General features: G+C 40.6%; 1 protein-coding gene across 2 annotated transcripts in view; it reads right to left on the minus strand.

The window, feature by feature from the left end:
- Positions 1-2473: 2473 nt before the first annotated feature.
- Positions 2474-22852, minus strand: part of LOC131991228 (heparan sulfate glucosamine 3-O-sulfotransferase 5) — an 87323-nt gene continuing 66944 nt past the window's right edge. For both annotated transcript variants that reach the window (XM_059356567.1, XM_059356566.1), the window contains 2 exons: positions 6062-6203; positions 2474-4348 (listed from right to left, as the gene is read on the minus strand). In XM_059356567.1, coding sequence (XP_059212550.1) covers positions 3418-4348; positions 6062-6168 — 1038 coding nt within the window. In that variant the 5' untranslated portion in view covers positions 6169-6203 and the 3' untranslated portion in view covers positions 2474-3417. The remainder of the gene's footprint in view (positions 4349-6061; positions 6204-22852) is intronic.

Below are 22852 nucleotides of genomic sequence, written 5' to 3' on the forward strand. Positions count from 1 at the left end.
AACTGCAGCGGGGCGGGGCGGGCCCAGCAGCAGTGAGCAGAGAGGTCGAGACCGATAAATACTGCTGTAAACCTGTAACATCATGGGTCAAAGCGAGGCCGGCTCTACGCTGGAGCAAGAGGGGGCCGAGCCCCCGTCAATAAATGTCTTGGCCCCTCAAATCAAAATTTTAGAAGTTGAGAAAGCACATTTTAATATTTACAAAATTAATATACATTACAATTTGACAAAATTATCTGCAGTAACGGAAAAATCCGCCGAAAAAGGGACACACGCTACAAGATTCTTGGTTGAAATCTGGATGAAGAATGTTTTGTTTTATTTTATTCATTTATTTTATTTATATTTTTCAGTCATAGGCTTATTTTTACAAACAACTGTTCTCAGCTCAATAGTGATCAGAACTGAATGATCAGTCGTGTTTTAGCTCAGTGAGTTCTGATACGCTGTCATAGCTCTGGTTAAGCACTGAACCATTCCGTGAACAAATCTTTTGTACAAATATTTTAAATGAACTGATTGTAAGTTTTAATTACACTGAAAATAACTGTTTTTTCCACCACTACAGTCCTCTATTAGGGGAGTCTGAATCTAATATCAGACTCCCCTACTGGCCCCCTCTCTCCATTGTGTACCTGTTTATCCATTTATTCTGAATTTAATATCTGTGTGAATGACTGCTGTGCTTCTTGTGTGTAGCCCGTCCAAGTCTCCATGGTGGAGAGGAGACAGTGTGGCTTAGGCTCTATCTGTTAAGATACCTGGAAGGTCTATTCTGCACACACAATATCTGTTTCCCGCCTGTCCCTCCAGGGAAAGGGATCCCTTCTTTGTCTTTCTTTCATATTGATGTCAGGCGGACAGAGGTTGTCTTTTGCTCTACAGATTATGAAGCTCTTGAAGCATAGCTGACATTGGGTTATATTAATAATATTGCCTTGGTTTGACCTGAATCACTCTCATGTCTGTGCGGTTAGCATGGAGATGGTACCAGTTACCTAGTAGTAGTAAGTAGTTTCGCATTAAGACCGGAGGCAGGGGGAAACAGTCAGCCAGACTCTGTCCAAAGCTCAAAAAGAAATCTAGCAAGACACCCAAAGCTGACTAATGCATTGTTTTGTTCAAACAGTACAGAAAGAGAAATGTAAAATATAATAGAATATGATAGTGGTATTAGAGTGAGTGTACTTATTTTGTGACAAACACAAGCAGTCTGGTCACTGAAGCCACTGCAGCAGTGCCTTAAACCTGTATTCTACCCAATGGCCAGCGGGGGGCGACATCACTGTTTGCAAAAAGAGGCTTGCTTTTATTCAAGTCAAAAGGAAAGTGATCCTGCTTCTCACTTAATGTTTTACCTCTTAATAAGGTCTTAACTGCTCGTTTCAAAACTGCCTCACTATAGCATGGTGTTAATTTTCATGGTTGGACTGTGACAAAAAATATGTTTCTGGCATTTGGCCCAGGCAGGTCCACTATTTAAGCGCATTGTTACATCGCTAATGGAAGGGACAGTTCTATTCCATTTCCAAGAGTCCAATGGACTCCAGTGTTATCCATCCCACCCGTCAATGTACAATAAGTATAATAATATCACCCAGCTATGCCATGATGCCATGTTGTTGAACCCTTCAGGCTGGCACTGAGGTCAGTGTCACTGTGACCGCCTGACGGCTCTAGTTTGTGTATGACATGGAAGAAATGTATTTCTGCCCAACTTTTGAGAAAATGTACAATTTTACTTTCAATTAGTGTAAAAGCTAGCTGGTGAAGTTAGGTGCATGCCACATGATGGTGCACGTGATGGATAACTACAAACAGCTCCAGCTGTGTATAATGACAGCTGCTCTGTTGGAGAACGGATGTGCTTAGCCCTGAAACTGCCCTTTCTATGCTGTATTTCTCTAATGAGTGGTATAGCAAACTGTTGGTGTGGAAATGAGGATCGTGCATGTGTGCCCGACAGAACAGAACAGGATTCACAGTGACTACAAGTGATTAATAGACAGTGTCATCTATCTGTCTGTCCGTCCGTCCATTCATCCATGGGTTCTGGAATATGTATGTAAAGGTTTGTCTATCAGACAGCTCTGATGCAGCCGAATGTCAATTTAGGAAAAGAAACCAATGGGCCGATCTTTCTGTTTTATGGGAAAGTGATGGTAAGTAGTATCGCCTTATCAAGAAAGTGCCCAGTGGGTGGTCTGTAGCGTAGTGGGTTACGCAGGCGCCCCATGTGTAGAGAGTCCTCGCTGCAGCTGGCCCCGGTTCGAGTCCCGCATCAGACGGCCCTTTACTGCATGTCATTCCCCTCTCTCTGTCCCCTTCAACTATCCTGTCCATTAAAGGCATGAAAAAGCCTTTAAGTGCCCAGTATGCCAGAAGGCCAGCAGTGTCAACCTGCATCTATTTCCAGAAATAATGTTGTATTCTTTTCAATGGCAAAAGTGAACAATAAACCAGCTGACAAATGTTTACACGCTTGTTTAATTGATCCTTTTTTAACAACACACTTATGATACAGAATGAATATTTTGCACAGAAACAGACAGATTTTGCTAATCATCATAGAATCAATAGTTGGTTTGACAACAATCATCAAAGGACAACCTTTTTTTTTTTCATTATGGCTTTTTGCCGGGTGCAAACCAATGAAAAGGCTGTTGGGGGCATACTTACATTAAAAACACAAGCTTGAGTCTTAAATGCTTCAAGGGTTTTGGACATGGTTTGAGTCAAGCTTCAAACTGTAGATCCTATTCTGATGAGCCTGTTCTGCTCTTCAGACTGGGTGTTTTGTTGAGAATTGAAGAGGTTAGGATTGGATTAATTATTGGATTAATCACAGCATGAATGACCAATTAAATGTGGTGGAAACCCATATCAACCGAAGACAACTATTACAAAAATGTACAATGTTATAATGACATCTTGATTGCACATGCAGTTTTGGTCAAATAAACAGTATTATGTTTATTTGTTCAAATAAAAAGAATGAACAATTGAACAATTATGTTTGTTATCAAATGTCATTTTGTCATATTTCGTGTTTTATCATGAGGAAAGCATCACATTTAAAGCTTATCTTAACAGCATGAATGTCAGTGTTTGATAGTCTTTTAAAGAGCAACAAAAATAATCTCTTCAGTTAATCACACAGTACAATGACAGACAGGTGAATTCATCTGCAAGATCAAGTGCTTTGAACTGAATATTTTAGTCAAACCTTCAAACTGTTTTGTTTTATTTTAACCATGTAAGAACAAACTTACACCATGTATTTTTTATATTTGGTCACACTGTCATCGTTGTATTAAACTCAGTCAAAGTGCTATTTATGTTTTTTGAGATCTCATAGCTTGGCATTTAAAAAAAAACACCAATCCAAGGAATCTCATTGGAGGAGTCCAAAGCTCATCATGGCCAGTTGAATGTCCTACCAGTGATCTGGTAAAACTTTTGATTAAAGGGGTGAAAAAACTTCTGCAGTTTTGTCACCACTGAGGGGTCCACCTCTGGATGGATGCGGCCCTTGCTGCCTGCCAGGCACTTGTTGAAGACAATGTTAAATCGCAGACAGAAAAATCCCCTGGTGGCATTGAAGTACAGGTTATACTGGCTGATTCTTGAGGGAAGGTTGAGGAATTGCTCGACAAGCTGCAGCTCCGGCAGCGGGTCTGTAATGAGACGGTCCCCATCCACAATGTGGAATTGCTCCACAGGGAAGTACTTCAGCCAGCGCTCCAAGTGTTTGGTGTAGATACTGGTCCGCACTGCTTTGTATTTTGTGTTCACCTCGCAAGTATTGGAGTCGATGGCCAGTTTCTCAAACTTATGGTAGGTCTTGTTTTTGCGCTCTTTGCCCTCCAGCACCTGCGTGTAGTCGGACACAGCTCTTGTGGTGGGCTCACGGACAATTATCAGTAGCTTAATGGAAGAGTTCATCTTGAAGATGCGTTCAGGGACCTCGTCTGTGATGAAGTAGGCAGGGCTCTTCTCAATGGTAATCTGATGGGGAAAAGAGAAGGGCATTTTCTCTCTGTACCAGTCAATGCCCCGGGCATAGTTTTGGTCATTGTCAAAGAAGTGAATCTCCTGAGAGGCCTTAACCACTGCTGGGTGCAGGTTGAGCATTTCCAGCAGGGCACGAGTGCCCCCCTTGCGAACCCCAATGATGATGGCCCGAGGTAACTGCTGCACCAGGTTGTGCAGGCGGATTTGCTCTTTGGTGGCATTGCCTTTGCGTAGATCATGGAGCAGGCCACGCTTATACTGCAGGGTGCGGAGAGGGATTTGCTCTGGCTCAGCAGGGGGCAGTCTGCTCTCAATGGGGCAAATGGGCTGTAGCCTGAAAGACACAAAAAGACTTCCTCAGTCTCAAAACTATTATTTTACTTTTTACAAGAATCTGTAAATTAATTTCAAATAAACTCTTTGGTTGGTTAAACTACATGCCTCTTGCTTTATAAAAGAATGTTGTAAAAAATAGTACACCAAGAATGAAGGGAATTTACTGGACTAGTCAAGCAAATGACACTGCTCCTACCAAAGTCTTTACATAAAATGAACTGGTACAAGATTTACTTTTTTATAATAAATTGTTGTTGGGATTTAATATGAAAACAAGTGACTCAAAATATGGAAATGTTTGTGGTGGATGGAAGTGAACCATGTTGTCTCAAAGAGGGTGTTCAGGAAAGACAAACCTTGATCACAGCTATGCGCAAAATAACTCCTTCACTACTCTCGATAGACTACTCTCACTGGCGAGCAGTCAATAGAGCTTTCGGAGACCTACAGATTCAATATAATTATATATAACAGGTGTTGTGTAAAACAACAGGCATTTTTACATTCATCAAATGGAAATAACTCTATTTAGATAAAAACAACAAGCCTGTCAGTCTATGACTTTTCCTAAAAATGTTTTGGATGTTTCCAGAAGTTTACAAGGTATTAAAATAAAATACTAAAAATTTCTGAGCATACCTCCAACTGCCACAGCAAAGTATTACCATATAATGTCATTTTTTTCCATTTTTCCATTGTCAATATGCCCTTGACATGTGCCTTGCAATACTGTAAAATAAAAAAAACTCATGCTCCTTCAGTTGCCACATACATCCTATCGTCCTGGCTCTTAGAACATTAAACCTGAATATCAAGCTGAATCTGGATGTAATCGGGTAGTGTGAACTGATTACCGACCCAACTGCAAACACTTTGACCACAGCCAGTGAAAAAGAGAGGGTGGGACACAGGAAATAGTGTCAGAAGATGACAGGAAGTAGCGGGAATATCAAAACAACAATGGCGAACAGCGAGAAGCGAACCTGGACAAATTGGTGCATTACCGCCACCAGCTGGTATGTTTGCATACCCTTTAAAAACTGTGGCCCTTGGAGAGTTTGCACAAGAGTCTGATGCGTTCATTTGACTTTAGTCGGTTTGACAAATCATGTAGTCTGTGATCCCTCATCAGGCGCAGTTGTTAAGTGTGTGATCCCCAGTCTTTCAGTTGTCATGCAAAAATCTGTAATGACTGTGAAAGTTGTGTAGTCTTTTCGATTCAAAATGTGTTTATTTAAGACTTAATATTATAAAGTAGTGTTATTTTAGTGTTAATATCATTTTATCTCACTTTTTCCTGGATTTTGTTTTTTCCTGGATTTTGTAGTTACTGCAATTTTTATATCATTATTTCTCTGAAATTAAGCAAATGAAACCTAAAACCTTTGTCACAAAATAAAACTTGTTATCATTACTCGTAAGTAAGCAGGTTATGACTCAATTTCGACCAAAAATGTAGTTACTGCAGTTAGGCTTTGTAGGGCAGTATGGCTGGAAAACTTTGTGTTGTAAAACATTTTCTGTCCTAAGAATTGGAGATTTTGTTTAAAGCAACACATAAACAACTTAATGAAGTGGAGAATCACCAGCAATGAATCACTAATTCACCAAAATTGTTATAGTAATGGGTGATAAATAATGTGAATTTTGTTACTTGTCCGATGCAGGGTTACTTTGAATAAACTAATGTAATGTGACTGTGATGTCTTACCTATCCAAGGTCCCAACCCTGGCCACAAGATAGAGAACACTTCCGATAGCAAGGCTGCCCAGAACGAAGAGCTTCTGTCTCAGCAATGCCTGCTGTTTGAATAGCATGGCCCTCCATCAATCTTCAGGACTGCGTCTTCAGCCTGCAGAGAGCAGAGTACATAAACCACTAATCACCAGGAGAAAATGGACAGCCTAATGTTTATTAACACACACTCAATCAAGTCTTACAAGTGATTAAGCCCACACACACACGCCTGGAAAGGACTACAGTGCCATTAGAGAAAATGCTCCCACCAACAAGCACTTTATTACAGTTATATATTTATTTCTGTACATTAGATCAGAATTGGTGAGAGGGCTAGGCCTGTCATGACAACACAATTTTTAGGACGATATATTTTCCCAGAAACTATCACGATAAATGATAGTATTGTTGTATCGATGTTGTTTTAGTTTTACAACAAAATTAGAGTATAATAAGTACATCCTTTTCTACATTCCACAACAATTACTTTTTTAAATCTCAAGAATATTAAACACTGGAATTGAAATGTGGAAAAGAAATGTTAAAACTTCAAAATCTTATTCATCTCTTAACATCTTCAGATGACCAGCAATGACTTAAAGATGGAAATGTGTATGACTTTTCACAATAAGATGTTTGTGGCTCTTTAAAAAAAGAATGAATGCATCTCTTTATCCAAGAGAGGGCACTACATCCTTCCATACAGATGGAGCACACAAATGTTTGTCTCATTGCAATTAAAAAGAGTTTCTTCAGTTTTTTACAGATCAATACCTGAACCCTCTCTGCTTCTGCAAGCTCACCACTGTGTGATTGGGTAAATCACATTATGGAATAACAGAGCCATACAGAAGTCGGAGCTCTATTACAACAGGGCCAGCTGCACTCTAATCCAGCCTTTAAAACTGCCAAACATTACCAATGGAGCGGATCCCCAAGAGCGTCTCATAAACAAGTAGAGCGAGCTTTTGACCCCAGTGTGACTGGAAAATATTTCATTCATATTGCCTTGTGGTGACTTCTGAAGGGAGACCAGCAAGCAATTGCATTTTCATCAGTCTGACAAAGCAGCAGAATAAAGCCAGTTAGTCAGGGGCCAGCCTTGTGTTTGTGGAGTCCCATTTAGAAAATAAATGTTTTTCATTACAGCCCATATCTCTGGAAAAAAGTAGGAGCTATATTTCAACTGTTTCCAATGGAAATAAAGTCTGTTCAGTATTGTTTTTTTGTGACAAGACAGCTTCTTTCAGAACAGGAACTCAAACATTATAAAACATTGGACAGATACTACGGTGTCCCTTTGCCTGTGTTACTTTTACAATACCAAAGGTAATTACCATTATCCATGCAACGCATTCCTGTGATATGATTTAGATGGAAGAAATGTGAAAGATGCCCATTTCTAATGAATCACATCACCAGATAACTGGCCCTATAGTTGTATGGTTGTATATTTGGCTGTGTGAGGGCTGTATTGACAATGTAACAATATGAAAGTTGTGATTCGTTACCTTGACAGCAGACTATAGCTAACAGGAGGTATACAGGGTTTTTTGGCTTTCAGGCATTACAAATCTGTGACATTCAGTAAATCCAATATGACATGAACACGGCATAAACCCTCTCCTTATCAACTCTTGCACCACTGTACATGCTGTATGCAGTTCACAAGAGTGGTGGCAGATTAACTACTGCAAATTGTACATTGTATATTTGAAGCAAATGTTAATAGATTTCAGACTGAGCCTAACAAAAGAAGGTTTCTGTCGCTGGCAGATTTTGTAACTTGCTAAATAACTAACTAACAGTAGTTTCATACGTTGGCTAGAAAAAAGCTTTGAATGTCTCCAGCTGATTATGAAAACAATAACTCTGCAAAAGTGTCATGGAATATGTATGCAGTAAGGGAGCTAAATATAAATTGTCATCCCACAAAATAATATTTCAGGAGCAGAGACATCCAAAGCAAGTCTGCCTGCACAGTTATGGTTGCGAAACTAGGATTGGACATATACTGTTGGGGGGCTTAAAAGGGTATTGTCACTTAAAGCAGCAGTGGTTGTTATGGAGATTAAACAGTCAAACTCTTGGAAAGTCTTCTGGAGGGTATCGACAGAGTTTCTATTACACAAAGTCTCTGACAGACAGAGATTCAGCAGCTCTCACCAGACACTCTGTTGTCCTGATGAATAGAGAGTACCATTTGCTGCACTTTCTACAGTTTATGACTTATTTATTAGCAAAAGGAGAAATTAATTGTTTGCCTTGTCAAGGAGCAAGTGGCTCTGACTGCACTGTACAATTAGAATCATATCAGATAAAAATCCACTTTCCCTGCTGAATGGTATAATGACAGCATCATTCTAATCTACAGCGCCGATAAAATGTCTCAATCAGCTCACTTCTGAAATGACACCTCTGCTCCTGCTAGGTAAGATCAGTTATTTATGTTGTCTATGAAGCAGATTCTCATACAGCGTGACCTAAAAAAACACTGTTGTTTTCTCATACAGTGTGACCTAAAAAAAAGACTATTGTTTTGTCCTTGTAGGGATTCAAGACAGAGGAATGTTTTGATGGAGCAACCAGAGGGTAGCAGCGTGGCTGGGAGGAAGTCAGATCTTAAAAATCAAATCGCACTTGAAAAGTTTCTCACTGTGTGGAAATTTTTTTTTTGTGGTAAAACTGCAGTTTAAAAAGACTAGGGGCCTAGTTTATAGTTTAACAGGTGCAATAAGCTTTGTTCAGCTATTCAGTTTATATGCCAAGAAGAATCTGACAAGTGAGTACACATCAAAGCAAAGACAGGGCTTTGATGCTTATTAAACCCAGAATACACAGTTACAGAATTTAAAATGAGCACAATTAAGATAAATATTGCTCTTTAGCTGCCATTACTGAGCCAGTTCTGAATTCTTCAGTGAGTGGTAAGATGTGATGTAACAGTTGCTTAGGTAAACAACATTTACCATTATACATGTCATTGTAACACGTGTGACAACTACTCAGGTAAGGTAAGAATTTTTTTCTTTTGGAATTTTTTAATTTTTTTGGCCACACACTTAATTCATTTCACAAATGTGCCTTGAAGCACAGATAGTCTGCACAGTATCTGGCCCCCTCTACTGTTTGACATTGGATACAAACACACAATGGCACATCTTCAGGTGATAGGGGACTTTTATGGAAAGATGATTCTTGTTATTTTCATGATACTTTTGCCATGGATACAAAATGACCTAATGCTGCCATGAGACAAAAATGCTATGAAGTTTCATGTTAATCTTGTGAGCAGTTCAGTAGCACAAAATAGGGCTATGATCTCAGCCACAGTGAGTAGTAACTAAGTATGGTAAGAGCATTGACACCCACAATACAGAAGTGTTGGGAAGACAGAGTGCAAACCTTACCATAGCACTGTAAAGACCATGTGGTCATTAAATCAAAAGAGTGGCTCAGCAATTGATCTGATTATAATCTGAGGACCAGGAACATAAAAATAAAGAGACACATGATTCAGTCATCTACTCTGTCATGAAGACATAATAGCCGTGTTTTCTTTAGTGGGAAGAGTGGCCGCTGGGAAAGTCTCAGGCCACGCCCTCTCAAATGTCTGCTCACTCAGCGTGTCTCCATTACAAAAAAAGGCAGCAGAGGGATTTACGAGACTCCGGAGGTGACGTATGGTTTTTGATCGTTGTGTAATCGCTTAGCAACAGTTTCGACCCTGATCCGTGACAACATACGGGACGGATTAAACACGGAGAAGCAACTGTGGCCGCTGTTGCTAACTGTGCACAACGTCCGCCACTGATCATAAACAAACCAGCATGGCTAATTATGCACAGCGTCTCAGCTGATCATAAACATCGTCATCATGAATTAACCGGCATCGCTAACTGTACACAGATTGTCCGGTGCTCACTAAGAGATCACTAAGTGAACACCTCCTGCAGCAGCAGCACAAAACACACTGTACTGCTACAGAGCTAACTGTTAGCCTATTAGCAATTTGCAGACTGGACGCTAAGGGGTTAACATCCCCTCCGGCTCTGTGACTGCAGCTGGGAGAGACTGCAGCAGGAGGACTGTGCCACTTGGACTCGTTCTTACTCTTCTTAACGAGCCGCTGGCCCCCGCGGCTCGTTAAGAAGAGTAAGGACAAGTCTCCAAAGTCCCCAGTAACAACAGAAAAAGTCGTTGGGGGGGGGGTCTGAAAAGTCGCTAAATTTAGCGACAGAGTTGCTAAGTTGGCAACACTGCTTTTCTGGCTTTTACAAATGGCGCATGTTATTGTGGCGTCGAGTACTACATCACATCCTGCTTAGCGTTCTATCCAATCAGCAACCAGGCTTTTTTCAGGGGAGAAAAACGGCCCTCTTCTACAGGGCCAAAAAAAGTCAGCTCAGGACGGCTCATATTCAAATTAGGCACGTTTCGACGAGTGAGACCCGCCTCATTCCAGGTATTGCACCGTAATGGTCTTTTCTTTTTTTGATATTTTCTCTTCTTTTCTTCTTTAACATATAGCACTCCTTTAGCGATGACAGTTAGCTCTTAAAGTTATGTACTTACTTGATTCCTATGGTCTATGTCTAGTACCATCAGGTTGAATGCACTTATTGTAAGTCGCTTTGGACAAAAGCATCTGCTAAATGACATGTAATGTAATGTAATGTAATGGAAACACCCCTTATGTTATAATACTTTTCTGGTGACCTTAAGTGCATTTAGGGCTAATTGCAAAAACATCCTTTCTTAAGGCTTACATATTCTAGTCCACAATAGATCAGTTTCCACATGTCTCAGATCACCCATCCACTATCCTCTTCCTTCACTACATGCAACATTGCGGTGAAATGAAAAGCAGGTAATTTGATTTTACCCCAGCACAGTTTTGACAGACATGTGTCATGAGTAATCAATCATATGTGAGCTCACAGCTTTCTGAGTTAATGGTCTGAGAACGAGTGCAGCAGAAACACTTAGCGATTAGGGGAATGCTGACTGGCCTTTTTGCGTATAATTAAAACACTGAGTAGCATTGCCATTTACATGCCCGATAACAACTATAATTAGTTTCCAAATCCTGGAACGTGGAATATATGAGCTTGATCAAAAAGGTGTATATTTGCGGTGACACTGCATAAAAACCAGTTATTAAGGCTTGCTGTGTTGTGATAATGCTCTCCACTGAGTACATGGGGACACTGTCATTAGATTGTTTTACTGAAAACACTGTTGTTGGAATAGCAAAGAGGACCAGCAGAAACGGGTACTGTGCACATATAGATTGGCTGTGCTAGCTGGGGAGAGCAGCAGTAGTGGCAGCAACTGGTGGTGATACTGGGAAACCTTTTAGGAGTACTCATGACATACTGCACCCATGTAATGTAATGTAATGTTTACCAGATATAACTTATAAAGGACTCTATTATTGTGTTTGTGAGTAATTCTAAGTTATGTAAAATGTAACTAAGTAAGGTCCATCTTAACCATCTTAATACTCTTATCTAATATAGAATCGTATGACACTGATGGGGAGAAAGTAAAAGCAGCTACAGCTAAATGTGGAGTCACTTTGAAACAAATGCTTGTGTGCATGACTACAGCAGGTAGTTGGTTACAGAGAGCTACAGGAATAAATCAATTTTTTTCTTTAAACAAGCGTTTTATCATTTCTGTTAACTGAACAGTACAGAAGGCTCGCCCAGATTCACTTCATTCTTGTTGGAGTTTGCTTTTCCCAAATGTCTTAAATAGAATGGGTGTCTACAGAGTTCAGAAATTATGGATAAAATGATGAAAAAGACTCAAGGCCCATGAAAGGCAAGCATTTAACGACTTGAATTCCCCATATTTTGGAGACAGTGCATTCCATCGACTGTCTGCTGCACACTGACAGAACTGGTGCACACTCCAAAGACTGTGTGATCAAAGATGAAGTCATCTACTCATCAAAGGCATTTACATGTAAGAAAAAGCAAAGTTAATAATATGCATTTGATTCTTTGATAGTGAAAACAATTTCTCCAAAGTTTGATGGAGACAAAAAGCAGCTGCAGCGTAGTTCACTTCTCACTGCTGGAGTTGAGTCAGCTGGGGACACTGTGGAGGGAGAAGAGAGAAGGAAAGACAGACAGAGAGAGGGTGGAGCGTTGATGAATTATTCACTACTGTGCTTTATTATTGTTATTGATCCTAACTTATGCACCAGGGAATGATTCTGTTGTTCAGCTTAGAGCCCCGCCCTCCGCTGACCTCCACTCCACTCCTCTAAACCAGCCGTCCATTTTATGATATTACACTTCCATTATTTATCACCCGTCGCTGCAGATCCCTTCAACTCTACCCTGGCATCCTATCCTACGCCAGTTGACAGGAAGCATCAAGGTAAGGAATACACACAGCCACATGTATGCATTTTGTGTGTAGATCTTCTATGTCTGCTGACACTGTATATTTCAGATAATATAATGAATCTCTCTGAAGGACTTCACTAAATCAGACTTTACAAATCTGATTCTAAAAAACTTAGCATGCAGGAATGGGTCATCAGGCCAGATTCAAACGCCGGTCCACCGCAGCAGCGACTCAGTAGTGGTATGTGCTGTACCAGTGAGCCTAGGGGACACCAAATGATAAGCACTCAACAGGTGGAAAAGTTGAAAAAGATGCAAACCAAACTCCCTCGGGGGGTCCAAAGACAGACCCCACCACATTGAATAATTATACTCTATTTCTGATAAGCAGGTAAATAGCTGGTCATTTCTTTTTTTTAACGCTACCAGGAAAGTAATAACAAAGTGGCCTTTGTTGCCCTTGGTTTCAGCTATAGCCTATGTCTATTTTAGTATATATTCATTGGCAGCAACAAAAAACAAAAGTCAAAATTTGTTTTTTGCTGATTTTGCAGAACATTAGCATCCTTGACTCTGCGTCCATAACCAGGCCATCAAACACGTTGCACAGCTCTTCTCCCAAATAGCACACTGCACTTTGAAGTGGATCCAACTGCCTCTCAGTGTCCTTGGTGTGACTTTCAACCTCTCAAAGCATTATAGGAACTGTTCCACTGAACAACATTCAGAGCTTCAGCTTCTCAGTAAACAGAAATCCCAAACCTGATTAGCTCACTGGATGTGCAGGCTCTGCAGCTCGGAGAGCAGTTGACCTCTCTTGTAATCCCAGAGTGAATCCCCCCCGCCCCCCAAAAGTGGTTAATTACTAAAGCTAACAAAGAGCCTTTGAGTGTGTCTCGCACAGCTCTGACAGGACAGCTGAGGAATACAACATAAGGAGTGAATCCTGACCACACAGAAAGCAATATCTGATTGCTGTGTGACCTTCAAACACCAAATAAGAGGCCCTGAGTCTTGTGTGCAATTACTCCGATTTGGCAATCAACTCCTACACACACACACACGCACGCACGTTATAAGGGGCATTTTATGCCAGCTAACTATACTAAAACGTGTACAGCGCCTATGCGATAACATCAAACCTCTAAAGTGCGCATGTAAATTCCATTCACTTTCAATGGACAGACGATCGTCACGTATATATATATATATATATATATATATATATATATATATATATATGTGTGTGTATATATATATTTACATATATATATATATATATACATATATAGACCAGTAGAGAGACTACTGTTAATGACATTTAACACAAACTGCCCTATACTGGGGAAAACCTCTTTAAAGAAATGAGGGGAGACAACATGCAAATTATGAAATACATAGCTAGGTTGTAGGTAGATGCTTGGTGTGACAGAGTTATTGCACAGGGATTTTCCCTGATACTGGGTATTACATATTATCTTTTTCTGCGAATAATTATGCATGGAGCTGCGAGTGGCTCACTTCACTCCTTAAACTTAAGGTTTAATTGTGGTGTCTGTCTGCGTGGCATCTAACTTAACAACTAATGTAACAATATAGCCTATAAGTGCAATTAAACACAGACACAGTCTCTTCACAATATGATTCCATCAGACCTTATATCTACACTGTTTAACCCAATTGGGCACCTATGCACATTCCCATTATGTTTTACATATTTACATAAACCACTGATGATCCAGTGGACCTTGTGCGTAAATGCTCAGAGCCTCTTCCTCAGTTTGACGCCTAAGCAATGGTAGTCCCTGATATAATGTTATAGGTGTACATGGGTTACACACGTTAACGCGTGTGTCACTATTGTACTAAAACCAACGCTTCAGACGCCTTAACGTATGCATGTGTAGACTGAAATAGCCTAAACTGTCTCATCGGTCTGTCTTGTTAATACATGGACTGCTTGAATTGTGAACCAAAGCAGCTGTTAATCTCAAAATTCGTCATCATAAATTAAATTATTATTTGTACAGAGACAAGCGTGCGCACAGGCGTCCGCTACATTCGCACGTGGCATGACACTTGTCACCCGTCACCCCTTCATTATCTGGTGTACTCGCAATACGCACGCATATTTATCAGTCTTTATGCAGGCGCAGGCAACACGATTAAGGCGTTTTAGTATAGTTGGCTGGCATTAATGCCCCCCATAGCACGCATGCACACACACACACACACACACACTCATAAAGACAGACACAAAGGCACTCTTATAGATAGATAGATAGATAGATAGATTACTTTATTCATCCCCGAAGGGAAATTCGGTTGTCACAGCAGTCCGGTATTCAAGTACAATAAAATACAATAGAATAAAATAAAATAAAATACTGAGGTAGCATAAATAAAAACAACAATAGAAAAAAACACAGAATAGAACAAGGACACTTAAGAAGTTAAGAAAAGAACATCAGTTGGTAGGATGGTTGGCAAGATGATGGTAATTAAACTGGTGATAGGATGGCAACAATGCTATATTGACTAGACGGTATATAATAATAATAATAGTACAGTATATAATATAATATGTAATAATAGATAATAAACAATATAAAAATAAATAAAATGAAAAATATAATATAATGATAATAATAGTAATAATAATAAATAAGGCTGGTAAGGCCGGTATACTAATAATAGTAGTATATTACAGTATATAGTAATAATAGTAATGGCAGCAAGAGTATATATTATAATAATAATAATAGTAATAATATTAATAACATAGCAAAGTGTCGTGCATAGATTTAGTGCATAGATTTAGTGCATTTGAGTAATGTTATTTCTGGCAGAGGTAGATGAGTTATAGAGTCTTATTGCAGAAGGAAGGAACGACCTCCTGTATCGTTCCTTGGAGCAGCGGGGTTGAATGAGTCTGTGGCTGAAGCTGCTCTTTAGCTTGTAAGAGGTTTAGATGAATAACAAGATATATCCTTTTAAGAGAAGTGAGTACATACAGCTGAGCAGCTTTCTCTTTGTTTTTGAGCACATGCCAGAAGGGAATAAAAACATTCCTAAAATAGGCCAGAGTTGAGTAGTGAGCATAAACACACTTGAAACAGCCTTATGTGTAATAATTACATTAAGAAGAAGATTTGCATGCCTGACCCATCCCTGGTAGTCTTCTTAAGATATCTACAAACATACAGCATATATTGTGTCCAAGAGGGACAAGTGATCATGTAGTTGGGAAAATAATTACTTGATGGATCTGAGGAATGGAGATTAAGGCCCAAGTAAAAGTGACTGTGAGAGAATGTCGAAACCCCACATTGTCACCTTTAAAGTAAAAATAGACAGGTATTCTACATATGAGATGCAACTTAAGGGGTTACTATCACAAGTAACCTAGCTTAACTAACAAGTGTCAATTACAGCGATGTATTTTGAGGCTTATGTGATTGTTCGCTTCATGTTGCATCTTTTCATATATGACTGTACATGGTGACAACTAACACAGGGCATGTGCTATGATGAAAAGAGAGCTGCTGGAGAGGATGTGGGTTTGTGTGTGTGTGTGTTTGTGTGTGTGTGTGTGTGTGTTAGTGAGATGGGAGGGCTCTCTGCTGTCTTCACCTCCACCTCTGGGAGAATCCTGAATCACATCGGGGTATAAACACCTGCTAGCGAGTGGTCCCATAGCAGCTGGGTGCCTCAAACAGCTGCTGAGCCAACAGCCCCCATCCTCCAGAGGAGACACTGATGTCCTCACAGCCAACAGGCTCCATGTGCTCCTCTTTTTCCTGCACCTCTGGGTGAGGTAGGGAGCCTGGGTCTGGTCCTACATGCAGACTGACAGACAGGCGGGCGGTGTTGAGGGGCCTCTGAGCACTGCCTGTCTAGTGTCTGTGCTCAATTCCCACCACTCCCTGCAGCAGCTTGCCTCTGTAACTTAAATTCATCTGATTTTTCTTCTATTACCCTAACATGCTGTTCCCCACACTAGGAACAGCTGCCTCTCCTCCCCATGTAGACAGGAAAAGCGACAAGAATGGACATCATTCCAAACACTCACTCATCAGCTGAAAACATCTACATCCAGATATCTGGAGTAAGTCAGATTCACTCGGTTCAGGAGTAGTAAACACACTTCTTTAACATCCACACTGTGGTCGTTGCTTGATATGCCATATTGATAGTCCATGTAAAGCACTGTAAGCACTGAAACTGGACTGGGGTGAATTTTCTTCAATCACAGATTCAATCAGGATCAGTATCTAATTGATGCTTGGTTTTTCTGCAAAGTGGCCTTTCTTTTTCTGTCTCTAACATTTATGTGCGGGAAAAAAAAAACATTTTGTTGCCTGGACCTTTCTCAAAGCATTACCTCATGGTTAGCTAGTGCCAACTCCCAGTAATCCCAGTATCCGTGGCCTTGATGTTAGGAATTGGGCTTCTAACTGGAGGGTCCCCAGTTCGAATCCAAGGACTGAAGTGCCCCACACAGCTCCATGGGCGGAGAAATGTGCTGCCCACTGGTTCACTGGTGTGTAAAAAGTATGAGTTAAATGCAGAGTTTGAATTTCCCCATTGTGGGGCTAATAGGTGTATCTTAATCTTAATCCTGGCTCACCTCCACTTTACTAAACTTTGTCTTGCCACTGAATCACGGTGGATCAGAGAATGAGCCTGAAACTGTTTAATGATCCTCATGTTCATCAAAGTTTTGTTTCACCCAAGTCATATCCTCAGCTGCCCACCACGGTGCGGGTATTAGTGGTTAGCCCTTTCGATTCCATTTGGAGCTTGTGGTTCTTCTGTGTTTGCATGTTCTCCCCGTGTCAGTGTGGGTTCTCTCCGGGTCCTCCAGCTTCCTCCCACAGTCCAAATACATGCAGTGTTGCTACTGAAGTCAGCTTGTACGGTGGTATGTAAAGTTATGTGCAGATGATAACGAGAAGAAAGAAGAGGAGAAAGAGGCTTTCTGTGGAGCAATAGCTGGTACATCTGTACAGAGGTATGTGTGGATGAGGAATCAGAGCCAGGAGTGGTGGGATCGTGAATGGCTGCAATGAAACAGATTTCATACAAAATTTCAGGATGTCAAGACATCTGTCAGCCTTTCCACAAGACCCTCACGGTTTGACCTCACCTCAGGCGACCCATCTCCCTGAGAAAACGCACAGGAATTGGGTTGTTTTGGCTGACAACAGGGGCATGTTGCTGCACGCTGTAGCTCTAGAGTGATGTAAAAATCGCATGAAATGCGACATGACTGTCTGCGACACACTGAGGTTGCATTGGAAAAAATTAGGTCTGCAGAAGTCAAGCCCCCCCCTTTAAGACAGTAGATAAACCAAATCCTCCTCATCTCTCACGTGATCATTCTGCGGAACAGCAACTGTCTCTTACCAAAGACCCAACAGGAGATAGACAAACATGCTGCATGCTTTTCTTTTGTTCACACAGATGAAAGACTAAAAGGAAGACCAGATTTTATCGACAAATTATTCACACACCAGAGTAAACAGACCCATCATCCCTTCAAGGCTGAAGCAGGAACAGCCCCTCCACACAGGAAAAACCTTGTCATCTCATTTCATAGGTGGACTAGCAGAGGCCCAGGGGGGGAGCAGAGGGAGGAAGGTGGCAGGCAGAGGTTAAAGCTGAGTAATGTGTAAGTGATGAGACTCTGAGTCATGAAAACACTGCTGGGATTACTGCTGAGATATGTCCCTGCTGAACAACCAGCTCACACCATTCACCTCCTCATTTGTCAGCTCAGCCTCTGATTTGCTCCTCTTTGTTGACTTGAAGTGCAGCAACCTTGGGCCATTCTTGCTGTGCAGCTTCAAAGACTCAGCCATGGATATTTTATGTATCCACCCTAAGAAAACCAAATCAAGAGCTGAGGCGTGTCTATTTGCTGCGCTCAACTGTAAGTGACACTGACGCGAATAGGATGTTAGCAGGGGTTTGACAGCCTGTGTGAACGTCCTAGGGATTGGTGAAAATGGGGGAAGGGGAACCAGAGGTGACTCTAGGTGTACGGGCAGCCCTGCAGCAGCAGTCGACATATGTGTCGAGCTAATTACCAACGCAATGCTTATGCAAAAACCTTTTAACTGTTTCCAGCCATCAAGCACCTAGTAATTCTCTCTGACAGGCCCTCTGCTCTGCTTTGCATAAAAATTCCAGTGTGGGTATTAAAATTTCATCCACCAGAGGTGGAGGCCTATCACTGCCCAGGATTGTTTCTCCGTCAGGCTGTTTGCAAATAGTATAGCTCAGCAGGACATGTGTTTCATTAGACCACTATCAGACTGTCTAGATATCTTTCTCTTGGAAGGGATGTGTTGGGACAAAAATTCAGGAGACGCTCTAATATTTCCAATGGAAAATAGTATTTCATGAAATTTACAATATGTAAACTTGTGCAATTTCAGCACAATGCCACAATGGCTTTCACACATAGCCATTGCTGCTGTTCTCTAATGCAGCCATTACGTTTAAATACTCAAGACCAATGGTAGTCACATTTGACCAACTCAAAAGTAAAATATTCAAAGACAGAAACAACCAACCTCCAAGGTGTACAGGCCAATACCTTCTGTAAACCCCAAAATGAACAGAGACTGTCCTGAGTCCTCATTGCTCAGACTGTGCGCTTGCATGCTTTCTTTTCTGTGTGTAATGACAACAGGTAGTCTAAAGGTTAGGGCTGGGCGATATGGCAAAAAAAAAAGATCACGATATATTTTTTTGTAGCGTCCAATCTCGATTATTATCATGATTTTTTAAAAATTTTTTTTCAAATTGGCAGTTTTAAAGCATCTGTACTGAAAACTAAAGAAACTAGAGATTAGTTCAATATTTTATTAACATACGAAGTAAATAACAAAGCAAATTAAATAAGATGAACATAGAAAAACATAAAAACAATTTTTACTCAACAGTACTTTTTGATTTATTTTATTTTTATAGCACTTTTGGAGGAATACAAGATACAAAATAAACGAACTGCCCCCTCGGGGATAATGAAGACACTTGAAATGTAAACATGATCATTTTCAAGTTATGATACCCTGTTAACATCATTTCTACTTTCAAATGTGCCAATGCTACATGTGCAGTTTATGTGGTTGTGGTTTGGCTTTTCTTGGCAGGATTACAGAAAAATTTACAGAAATGGTGTGACATGGACTAAGGAAGAACCCATTACACTACAAAAAAGGGGTGTCTAAAAAAAGATAAAAACACTAAATCTGATGGAAATTATCTTGTTGCTTGGACATGCAGCTTTAATTTATCTTGTTTTAAAAGTTCATTTCTTATATTAAGCGTTCAACATGCTTATTTCGAGATTTAACAATCTTAATTTAAGAAATCTTGTCAAGTGAAATTATCTGTCTATGCAGCAAGATAATTTCCCTCAGATTAAGCGTTTTTATCTTGTTTTTAGACATCCCTTTTTTACAGTGTACATTTTGAATCACAATTGGACACACAAATTACTTCTTACTTTCATTAACAGTGCAATTAAACCATTACAAACATATGAACACTCCCCAATGAGGTCCAAATACCTCCTTTCTGCTGCCCAGCTCTTTACAAGGTTACTGATCATATTCAACACATCTCCCAGGTAATTGTCATGTTCATATTCAATATTCAGAGTCTGCCTGATAGGAACACTCCATCCATACTGCAGTTAATAATGTTGATACTGAGACCAACATTGGCTACATGAGTTTCCAGACCAGAGCTATTCTATGTCCATCACAATCTAATCATAGCCTGACTTGAGAAACATGACTGTGGTATTGGAGCGGCTGTGGCTCAGTTGACCAGTCACCTGACCGATCCCTGACCATGGCAGTCTACATGCTTTTATAGGTAGGTTGGATTTGGGTAATATGGGACACTTGGTAATGTGGGACACTTAAGGTTTGGCTGGTTTATTTCCTGCTTAAAGTAAATATAGTCATCAAAACATTTACTATTGGTCTACCATGGGTGTCATGTGACTGAAATTACGTTAAATATTTTTAAATTTAGAAAAATATAACAGAGAGAGCAAAAAGTGTCCACATTACCTGAATTCACCCTAGATTTTATAAGAATCTGATGGATGTTTTACCTTCCTACTATAGGAGTGTTTGTTTCAAATAGCACTACAATAAAGCCTATGTGATCAAATGATAGTAAGTAGGTTCTGATGTGTACAGGACCCTGTCTGGATGTGGGTGGACATTGCTGGTTTGGGGATCAGCATCTTTCTCACTGAATTCTTCCTCTTCATCCTCTGGGAAAACTGACAGTGAATCAGTTTCCCACACAGTGTGCAGCACATCTATATGAGGACTTTTATAGGCAGGGGAAAGACACTCAAAGTCAGGATGTGTGTGTGTGTACTCTGCATCACTGAGTAGCAAATTTATCACAGAGTGGCACTTGAAAGGATAAATGGCTGTAAATACACCACAAGGGTGTTGGGAAATATGGACAGAAACACCAAGGGACAAAAACACCTTTGTGTTGCCCAGAGGAAGCAGTTTATCTGTTTATAAAGCTCTAAAAGATGTCCCTGAAAGTGCACTTCAAGTCTAAAATGGTTTAAGTAGGAGGTGAAATGAAAGGTAGTCAAAAACACATAGACTCCACAGGTCCCCACTTCGGTGCTGTAAGAGTGGAGAAAGCAGCAACGAGCTGCCCATCATCTGCTCAGGAAAACCAGTCAACTGCTCTGCTCTGCTTGGTCGGACAGATTCCTTTTCACTGAAAAAACTGACAAACTCACTGATGAAGAACATTGTGTTAGGTTTACAACTGCACTAATCACTATTTTTCATATCAATCATGATTATTTTTCACTTGAAACGTGTCGCTCAGAGTAACCATAGACTGTATAAATAATGGACGTAGTCACCGTGACGTCACCCATTGGTTTGTGGCCCGTTGGAAGCATCGAGTTCAACATTACACTCGTCGACATCTTGTGTCGCCATCTTGTTTCCGATATGGGGAGCAGACCATATTTGGACTGTGGACGAGCGAGAGAGATCTGACAACACTGACTACACGCCTCTCTACACCTCAACCTGACTGAGAGAAGTCACTGCTAATTCATGTTAGCATTAACTGGAGCATTAACTGGGATGTTCATTTTGGCTAGCAAAAAAACAAAAACAAAATGTATGTTGCTTACCTCAGAAAAATGAACAGCGACTGCTTGGAGTGTCTGTTAGTCCAACCAAAGGCTGAACAAGACATTTTTCATTTGTCATTAAGTAAAAAATACAGTGTGAAAGGGTCAAAATTATGAGACTGAACCGGTTAACGTCCTTTATCATATCTATATAACGTAAAAATAACTTTATTGACATGTTGCCGTGGATATGAATTGTTCTGGTTCTCTCCTGAAGACAGCTCAACTGTTAATCAAAGGTAGCTACGCCCCAAATCATATGATTCTCATTTTGCATTGAAATAAATGGACAGAATTTTTTTGCAGCAAAACTTAGCACCCCCTGCTGGAATTTCGGTAGAATGCAGCTTAAGGCACTTCCTGGTTTGCCTCCCTGCTCAGACCCGGAGGTTGCCGCCTGAGAGTAACAAACACACAAAGAATGATCAACTCAACACTTCCCTAATGACTGGACTCCTTGCCAAACATTCTAAACCAGCTGTTTATTTGAAAGTGCTGTAGCTAAATTCAAGCAGGTGATTCCATCTGTATGTAATTCACTGCCATCTTTCAAATGGTCAACCTGTTTTTTGAGACCCAATCCTAACTAGGCTGCTTTAATAACTTTAGTAGCACTTCTTTCCAGGATACCATCAACCTATTTTTATTGACAGGTTATGTACCACAAGAGAGAAGCTGTAATTAATCCTTAAAAAGTTCACTCTTAGGCCCCGTTCACACGAGGACGGTCTGAGCAGCAGACGCAAAAGTGGCGTTGCGTCTTCACTTTTTATTCCGCGTTTAGACGAGCATTTTCGGGAGGAAATCTGCGTGCATACGATGACGCAAAAGTGTGTGAAATTCGATTGTATGCATGCCAGGCGGCATCACTTAAAGCGACAAGAGCATCTTTGGGCATGCAGAAGTTTTCACGCCATGCATTTTCATCAGCTTCTCCTTCCACAAAGTTATCCACCATCCACTAGATCTCCCAGGTCTCGTTCACAGCCGTCTGGCTCGCCTCCGACGAATTGCTGCATCCAAAATGTGATAGAGGTAATTACAGATCCTTCTCTGTTCAGTAATGCTATCTCTATATCCTGTACATTTGGTGGAAAGACTCCTGTAAATTTATTAGAGCTGCCAGAGCAGCTTGAAGGTCCGACGCATGGAAATAATCCCACGTTTGTTTATTTTCCTGTACTGGAGCATGTATGT

This window comes from Centropristis striata, chromosome 18 (genome assembly GCF_030273125.1).
Source record: "Centropristis striata isolate RG_2023a ecotype Rhode Island chromosome 18, C.striata_1.0, whole genome shotgun sequence".
Lineage (NCBI taxonomy): Eukaryota > Metazoa > Chordata > Actinopteri > Perciformes > Serranidae > Centropristis > Centropristis striata.